Source organism: Phodopus roborovskii, unplaced genomic scaffold (assembly GCF_943737965.1).
Source record: "Phodopus roborovskii unplaced genomic scaffold, PHOROB, whole genome shotgun sequence".
NCBI lineage: Eukaryota > Metazoa > Chordata > Mammalia > Rodentia > Cricetidae > Phodopus > Phodopus roborovskii.
Genome location: NW_026126540.1, coordinates 26,999,680 through 27,008,663, shown reverse-complemented (window position 1 = coordinate 27,008,663; position 8,984 = coordinate 26,999,680). Strand labels below are relative to the sequence as shown.

The following is an 8,984-nucleotide window of genomic DNA, read 5'->3' as shown; positions in this document are numbered from 1 at the left end:
GAGCAAGGTCCTTTCTAGTGGACCCACCCCCACTCCAGAAAACTGGTGATTTCACTCAGCTGTCCCCTGCACTTCCCTTTAACAGCTCTCAGTGGCAGGATTTGAGGAAGGCAGGTTGGGATATCATGTGGAGATAAGTCACTTGTCTTCCGCCAGGAACAGAAAGGCCAGTGTCTTTTGCTTAATACTAAGAACTTCTATTTCTTCCTCACAGACGCAGAACTCAGGAATGGAAACTAAAGGGGAGAAGGAAGAACGGGCCCCATTTCTGCTGAGACTGGACTCAGCTTTGGGCAACAGTACCCCATCTAATCAAGTACTCTGGACCTCTCATTTTATAGGGTGCTGCACCTTCTGTATTAGCTACAGAGGACGGTCAGTGGCTAGCAAATGCCTGATCTGTGCACCGACATTCAGGCTCCCTCTCCCAAGTGACAGTCAGGAGGTCAGACTGTCTACCCTAAGAGAGCCCTGTGTTCCTTGCAAACTCAGGGACCACACCCATTTCCCCCCTCAATCACATTTTCACCCTCCAGAACCCCAATAAAACACACCAACTGCTTCAGAGTATTTCTGGGTTTGGTTTTTTCCATGGGTGTTTTTTTGTTGTTGTTCTTGTTTTATTTCAAATACTGAAAAAATTCCCCAGGGCTCTGTGGGACTATCCACTCACTGCCCTTCTCCCCATAGCAAATCTATTTCAAGGACAGCACTTTTCTTAAAGGAACAATTCACACTGAATCCTCAGCTTGCTCTGCAGAACCAGAGCAACTGTGTCTACGGTGATGAGCAGAGCTCCTTCTTCCTAACTCCAGGTCTCTAGCCACATTCAAATACCTCCATCTCTCTTCAGAGCTGAACTCCAGCCTTGTCACTGGTCTGTGAAAATCCCTTCACCTTGCATCCATCCCAAACCTGTGGCTAAGGAGAACGATAGGAAAGTGTCTTTTTTACAAACCCTAGTCATTTCCTCCACATCTTCCACTACTCACCCTCAACCCCACCCTTGGGATTTCAATGAAATTTCTCTCAAGAGTTATTTGGAAAAAAGGTAAAACAAAAAATAGTTCAAGGTCTTGGTGCTCAGCCCAAGTGGCTCCATGTGCTGGGACACCAGTGGGCAGGGGTCTCTGCCTCTTTAGTCTGCACCTGGGCCACCCCCTGACCCCTGGCTGCAAAAGCAGGGAGGGGCAGGAGCCAGCACAGGACCCCAAGTGGGCAGCGTCTCACGATCTGGTGGCGCCCCAGGCAGCATCATTCAACTTGGCCACTGTGGATGAACACAAAAAGAAACAAAAAACAAACAAACAAACAAAAAAACACTGTCAAGTAAAAGGGGAAAACCTCTTCAATTCCATCCCAGTCTCGACCCCATGGTTTCTCCAAGTACTTCATTAGGCTACCCGACACATACCTGGGTAATCATAAGGAAGTTGGGGGGAAAACTTAAGTCTTTTCCTATCCACAAACAGAATGTTTTCTGTCTTTTTGATACATGGAAAACAGAAAATCAATTCTTGAGACATCAAGTAACTGGAGGTTTCCAGTGCAGGGGGACGCCTGCCACAGGAGCCATACCAGCACGGCCTCTGGCAATGTGGAGAAGAAAGCCCAGCCGTGAGGTGGTGAGTGTGGACCCTGGGTCACGCCACACACTTGTCTAAAGGGACTAAACAGCTTGGGTTTAACCAAATGCAATGGCCTCTCCTTACTAAGAAACAAGCCCGAGAAGCGAGACTTATTTGTTTCCTCAGCATATGGAAGAATGAAATTACCAGTTTGGTTTTGATTCCCTTCCCCTTTCCCTGTGTCCACCTGCACTCACAAGTGTGTGTAGCTACTGTGTATATTACTGGGGTTGAAACTAGTGTCTCCTGCATGACAGGAAAGCACTGCACATCTGAACTGTATTCTCTAGCCCTTTCTTTGCTTTTTTTTGAGACCGGGTCTTCTGAACTCACTCTGTAGTCAAGGCTAGCCTTGAAGTAGCAAATTCTCATGCCTCAGCTTTCTGAATAGCTGTAATTACAAGCTAGCTTGATTTCCCTATTCCTCCTGTCCCTTCCAGACTCACCGTGAACACCAGCCTTGAAGACACAAAACTGACCAATAGAGAAGGCAGCTCAGACAGAAGAGAAAAAGGTACAGAATTCGAGAAGATCGGAGATGAAGAAAACGTACAAAATTATATATATATTTATATATATAATAACATGACATATCTATGTACAACATGGCTGGGACATTGAAGAAACTATACAGTGATGTTTAGCATTGTCCCCTTCCCACATGGACTTTAGATTAAGGATGACAGCATGAGAAAATGGAGCAAAAAACACAGAAATTATATACAATTACAAATGAGAGTCAAGGAGTTTAGGGGCCAGGGAGACCCGGGATCCTGCTCTCTCCATCCTTCCTCACCAACCTACTCCTATCTAATCTGAATGACAGCCAGTCAGGAGGAGAGCATATTTACATGCCTTTTCCCGACACACACAGCAACAAACTCGCCAGACATTCTACGGAATCTGTACAGGGGAGACAGACTGCATCTTCTTGCTCTTTTAAGCAGTTCTCACCCAGGTCCTCTCTGCTGATAACAAGCAGGTGGCATTCAGTAAGATCCAGGCCAAACTAGTGATGACACAGCGAGACAGACTGCTGCCTCCCTCCCCACACCCTCTCTCCATCCTCCCCCAGTGAATCATCTGCTAAGGATCAGCTGCTCCAGCTGGCAGGAACACTAACTCCTGGGGGTCAGCTCTGTTCATTCCTTCATCCTCCACGCCTAACATACACCTAGCATCTGATTATGTCTCAAGCAAGAATGCCACACGACTGTGCCTATTTCCTCAGGACCATCCAATCTGCTGTCAGAGCAGCTCTGTAGCAGCTAGGGTCAACTGTAGACCCAGGAAAATAGGTAGGGTCAAAAAACTTCCAGGGCTAGCTTCTTCAGGTTTGTTCTCTCAAGAAGGCTATGATACCTATGAGACTCTGAAGGCATGGCCCTTAAATCTCACACTTTCTCTCTTCCCACATAGCACCCCTCTGTCCCCTGTATTCCTGGCTTTGCAGAGCTGAGGCCTGGCAATGGGCCTGCCTCAGTTTTGGTTTTATGATGAGCAGCAGTTGCGGCAGGTGTAGGATTTTAGAGTCAGAATTAACCTACACACATTTCCTTCTCTTTAGAGATGAGGAACAGAATCCAGAGAGGCCACATGACCCAGACAAGCTCATAGACCAGTGCTACTGTGCACGGGCAGAACTGCAGCTCAGGCATTCCGACTCCTAAACTCTTTCCACTATCCCATAATATTTTCCAAAGCAACATGCTGGAAGAGAAAAGACACCAATGTTTCACGAGTAACTTTCATCAAACTCGAGAAGCAGGAAAACATCTGGAGGGACGCAGCAGAGGTTAGGTGGGCACTGTGGTTTGAGCAAGCAAATCCCTTCTCCTCTTGAAGGTTCCCTACACACCCACAATAGGAACACAAAGCACGGAGGCCTAAGGGACAACACACTTAAAAGCACAGAGAGCGTCTCCTTCACACATCTTTCCCACCGTGTCAGGTCAGCCTTGGGACACTGAACCTGCCACACTGCTCCAAGACTCAGCCTGTCCAAGGACTTGCTCCTGCAATAGGAGAACTCGCACTTCCCACGCTGCTCAGCACAGGGATAGCTGCAGTGCTACACAGTCTTGTCTCTCCTACTTTTGGGTCTCTATTGGGCTACAGTGAGGGTGTAGAAATTTCAATTTACCCAAAGAAATGAACTCAGACCCCCTCTTCAACCTAAGCCCCCAGCAGAACTTCTTCCCTGGATGGCCAGCTGAGCTCTGACTAGGTGCCCATTCCCTGCCTATAATATATAAAAGTCCAGTGGGTGAGGAAGGGGAAGAGGGGACCCAGGTTACCCCGCAAGCTTGCTGGTGACGAGTGAGGACTTTCTCTGGGGCAGGTCCTGTGGGGTGGGGATGTGGTCACCGGTCACCAGGTTCTTGTCTGGTCCTGCACTCGGCAGCTGTTTGTTCTTCATCTTGGCTTTGGCCATGTTGTAGTCTCCTGAGTCAAAGTACTTTTGCTAAGAGACAGGAGGGAGGTTGAGGTGAAGGTGCAGCTCTGGTGTTCTTCACAAGCAGAGACTCAGATCTGCCATCAGCACAAGCTCTCATGCAATGCAGCTGTCTCAGCCCCTCATGCACAGTCCACACTGCATGCTTGACTGACGTCTCCTAGCATGTTCTGACCTTGTCCTAGAAGAAACATGCACCTTTGCAGCTTAAAGGGCAGTTCTGTCCCTGAACTGGGTTGATGGCTCCTACACTTTTTGTACCTTACTGGGTGGTTCAATCAGAACCTCTTACTTCATTCACCACAGTTTCATGAGGACCTTACTTAGGCTGGGAAAACAAGTGAGTAAGATTTAAAGAAGGGTCAATCTGGGGCTACCTGCAACCAGAGCCACCTAGACTGGACTCTGAGTTAGAAATGATTCTCTCAGACCAGGAATAGGAACCGGGCTTGCTCATGAGGCAGTGTGCTTTCCGGACTCCCACCACTCCCACACATGTTCCCTGGTGAGACAGTCTGCCTACGCCTGGCTTGCCTGAGGCGAGATAAGCTGTAAATCAGCCCCACACCACCATCTGTGACTAAGACTGAGCACCTGGGATTCTCCACCCCATCCATGCACTCCAGTTCAACCCTTACAGTCTGCCTGTCCATTATGGTAGAGAGACATCCCACCAACAGGTAGATGGGAAGGCATTCTGGTTGTTTGGTTTGTTTTTTAAACTGCTATAATCTTATAGGTTGAAACCATAGTATATCCCTTATCATTCTGTACGTGAAAAAGAACTATATATGTTTTGTTATTTCCTTTCTTTCTTTTCTCTTTTGGTTTTGAAGGCAGGGTCTCACTATGTAACCTCAGAACTTACTATTAGAGAGGCTGGCCTCAATCTCACAGAGATCTCCCTGTCTCTACTCCCCCAGTGTTGGGATTAAAGGCATGTACTTTTTTAAAAATTAAAAAAAATTATTTATGCATGTACACTTGTACATGGAAGCCAGCGAGGGGATCAGATCGTCCTGGAGCTGAAGTCTCAGGTAACTGTCAGCTGCCTGATACCAGTGCTGGGAACAAAGCTTTAGCTCTCTGAAGAGCAGCAGCCTGTTCTCTAACTGCTCATCCAGCCCAGTTTTTTTTGTTTGGTTTTTCGAGACAGGATTTCTCTGTAGCTTTGGAGTCTGTCTTGGAACCCACTCTAAGACCAGGCTGGCCTCAGGCTCAGAGATCCATGTGCCTCTGCCTCCTGAGTGCAGGAATTAAAGGTGTGCGTAACCACCTCCTGGCCAGCCCACTTTTTTTCTTCTTTTTAAAGGCCGGGTCTCATTTTAGCTTAGGTTGTCCTGAAACTTAATATGTAGACCATGTTGCTCTTGAATTTGTGGTAATCTTCCTGCTTCAGCTTAGGTGCTGAGATCACACCCAGCTAATATAAGTTTCTTGAGGGAGTTTGCTGTCTAGTGCTAGGATTAATATCTGAAGAAACCTATTGCTCAAGTTGAAGATTTTTGGATCTTTTGAAATGATTCGCTCTAAATTTGTCTCTAAGACTTAGTAAGGACACAGCCCTTAACCTCACCACCACTCAACCAGGCACACATAGGCACAAAATTCACTTTCAGTCTTTAGCATTCTTCCTGCAGTTCCTGTCTACCACCTACCTAAATGCCCAACATTAGGCCTTCATTTCCTGTAAGCAGACTCACATTATCTGCTTTCCTCTTTTCAAGGTTCTAATTCATCTCTACTACCACCCAATAACCAACCTTACAGGAAGACATGCAGCAGAGCCCCTACAGACTTCACCCAAGGTGCCACAGTAAAGGTGCCCCATACCCCTTTCTGGAGCCTCTTCATGAGGAAGTCGGAGCCTCCAGGCTTTTGTCCTAGGCTGGGATATTTGGCCTTTAGCTTTGCCTCCTCAGCTCTCTCAGGGAGAATACCTTCTTTCTCCTGTGTGTCCTGAAGAAAACAAGCCAACTGAAATTAAAGCCTGAAAAACAATGACTTCTAATACCTGACAACTTTTATATTAGCAACAGTTCCTGGATATTCTATCAGCTTGAAAACATGCCATCTCCACTCTGCTCTTTTCAGAATGTGTGTATGTTTTGAAGATTTACTTCTTTTATGTGTAGATGTTTTGCATACAAGTATGTGTACCACATGTATGCCTGGTGGCCTCAGGGTTTGGAAGAGGACATCAAATCTCCTAGAACTGGAGCTACAGATGGTTGTGAGCCACCATGTGGGTGGTGGGAACCAAACCCAGGTCCTCTGTAGAGCAACAAGTACAGCCAGGCAGTGGTGGTGAACACCTTTAATACCAGCATTTGAGAGGCAGAGGGAGAGGCAGGTGGATCTTTTAAGTTCAAGGCCAGCCTGGTAAACAGAGCAAGTTCCAGAACAATCAGGGATACACAGAGAAACCCTGTCTCAAACAAACAAAGAGCAACAAGTGCTCTTAGCTACTGAGCCATCTTTCCAGCTCTTCAGATCTTAAAGTTAGACCTTTGTTCAATTCCCTAAGGTTCAAGATAACTCTATCATCTAGTGAAGAAAAAGACAAGTTAGTTCTTATATTACACCCAGGAAGTCACCCCAGTTACCTGCGAGAACTAGGCAAAAGGTATTATCTAAACATGATACCTGAATCATAGAGCTGACTCAGCATTGACAGCTTACTCAGCACTGATAGTAGGCAAGACACAAAAGGAACTGGTCAGGTCTTTTAGCAATAGCATGTAAGTAGGAGAGGTTCTAGCTGTCCTACAGGTCAAAGGAGCTGAGTCTTCTGAGAGGTTCCCTCCTCATTCAGACTCACAGTGAGCCATCTGGTCTCACTGTGGAGGATGCTAGGCATGTGGTCTAGTCCAAAGATATCCATCTGAGTAATCCACTTCCATAAATGTAGGCAGGCAAGCAGTAAACAGTTAACGTGACATTAGTTTTAACCTCAAGAAAATAAGAACTAGTTTCACTGTGGTATTCATATATAAGCCTCATAAAAAGAAATAAATAAAAAGATTAATGCCTACCCACTAGGGTAGGCAATGAAGTCTAGGGAAAACCAAAGCTCAAACTGTTTACAGAGTTTCTCACCACAGAGTCTCCCTATGTAGCCCTGGTTAGTCTGGAATTCTTTATGTAGACCAAGTTGGCTTTACTTAAGATTTTCCTGTCTTTGCCTCCCTAGTGCTGGATTTAAAATGTGTGCTACTATCCCTGGTTTGTCTCTTGCTTCTTGTGAGTACATCTGTTTGTTTATTTATTTATTATTTTGGGAGATACAGTCTCACTATGATGCCCAAGGCACCTGGAACGCTGGAATCACAAGTTTTTGAGTGTGCCACACTTAGATGCTTTCTTTTTCGTACTGGGCCCAGAAGCCTCCCTATGCTAACAAAACAGTCTACCCTTACTTACAGTTCTAGCTTCCCCTGCTGCTCTTTAATGATGTTTGTTTTGGTTTTGCTTTTCTAGACAGGTTTCTGTGTGTATCCCTGGCTGTCCTGGAACTTGCTCTGTAGGTCAAGCTAGCCTCGAACTCAGAGATCCACCTGACCCTGCCTTCCGAGTTAAAGGCATGCACCATCATCGCCCGGCTAGTGGATTTTCTCTTGACAATCAGGTACTAATATAACATAAAGTGAATTTAATGAATCCTTGAGTTCAGTGTTAAGAACTCAAATATAGAGCTGGAGATTTAGTAGGCATTAGTGTTTTCATCATGCGATGGTGAGTAGACTATATCCCACTGAGGAGGAATTCAAGGGGATCTTCAAGTCACTGATGATGAACAGCTAACCATCCCTATCAAATTAGGATTGAGGAAGGTTGCCACCTGAACTCATCCAAGGTAATACTTACTCTTCTCCCCTCCCCCAATTCTGGTTTATTTTAAATGTCCTCACCCTGACCTGTATCTTTCTGTGAGTGAAGGACGAATTCCAGTCTGATGGTTGGGTCACTTATCTCTACTAATCAAACAGCCCATTTGTACCCCAGGACCACCAGCTAGCCCCCTTTCATTAGCTTCATCTTTCCAAACGCCCGCCCACGCCAGAGCTCTGCCAATTATAGAGCAGCTTCCACAGACTGACTACAAGGTTTACTGGCCAATAGCGAAGGGGATCCTTCAGAGTGACAATCAGCTTGACTAATCGACATCAGAGCACCAGGCCGCGCCGAAATGCAGCCTGCGCGACATAAGCAGTGGCCAACCCCTATGGAGCCCGAGGCGGAGATGACCAATCAGCGGCGGCGGGGGCGGGTCCCGCCCGCGCGGCCACCCCCGCCCCCCCTTCCTCTCACCTGCTTCTCCTCGCCGGTCTCCTCCGCAGGGTTCTCTTCTTCTTGTTTCTGGGACATGGCAGGACCGGGGCTGTGCAATGCAGGGCCCTGGAAGTCAGCCGGAAAAGGGAAGGGGGAGGGGAAACGGGGACAACCTGAGCTGCTGCTTCGGCTCCTGTCACTATGGTTGCTCAGTCAAAATGGCGGCCCGAGTCCGTGACGTTGAGACCGCCCCCTCCTATGGGAGCCAATGAGAGTGGGCTTGATGGGACAATGACGTAACGCCACACCAATAAGCGTTGGCTGGAGGTGGGCGGGGGAATCAGGGCAGACTGGCGAGCTAGAACGCCACTTGGGAGAGAGCAAGCCACAAGAGCCAATTAGAAGCCTGCAGGGAGCTTAGGGGCAGGACCGCTAGGTTTAGTATTTTTGCTTTAGTGAAGCAGAAGCTTCCTTCTGTTTCTTCGCCAGGTCAGGACATGGGCTCCGAACGTCATGAAAACCCTGGTGCAAAGGATTAGGCTTTGAGCGGTGTTATGAAGAAAGTTTTAGACATCCAGAAATAAAAATTGGAGTTTCCCAGGACTAGCTCGTACCAGACTGGCTTGTAT

At 47.1% G+C, this 8,984-nt stretch overlaps 1 protein-coding gene across 1 annotated transcript; it reads right to left on the bottom strand.

Moving 5' to 3' along the window:
* Nucleotides 1-570: 570 nt before the first annotated feature.
* Nucleotides 571-8,591, bottom strand: Ensa (endosulfine alpha). The gene is made up of 4 exons (XM_051198738.1): nucleotides 8,395-8,591; nucleotides 5,917-6,042; nucleotides 3,926-4,092; nucleotides 571-1,270 (listed from the first exon to the last, which is right to left on the bottom strand). The coding sequence occupies exons 1-4, from the start codon at nucleotides 8,449-8,451 to the stop codon at nucleotides 1,255-1,257; spliced, it is 366 nt and encodes a 121-aa protein (XP_051054695.1). The 5' UTR covers nucleotides 8,452-8,591; the 3' UTR covers nucleotides 571-1,254.
* Nucleotides 8,592-8,984: the final 393 nt, after the last annotated feature.

Coding starts and splice junctions, on each gene's coding strand:
- Ensa (XM_051198738.1), bottom strand. CDS start 8,451: ATGTCCCAGAAACAAGAAGAAGAGAACCCTGCGGAGGAGACCGGCGAG. Junction 6,043..8,394: donor AGACCGGCGAGGAGAAGCAG/GTGAGAGGAAGG, acceptor TGTTTTCTTCAG/GACACACAGGAGAAAGAAGG. Junction 4,093..5,916: donor TGAAGAGGCTCCAGAAAGGG/GTATGGGGCACC, acceptor CCTGTCTCTTAG/CAAAAGTACTTTGACTCAGG.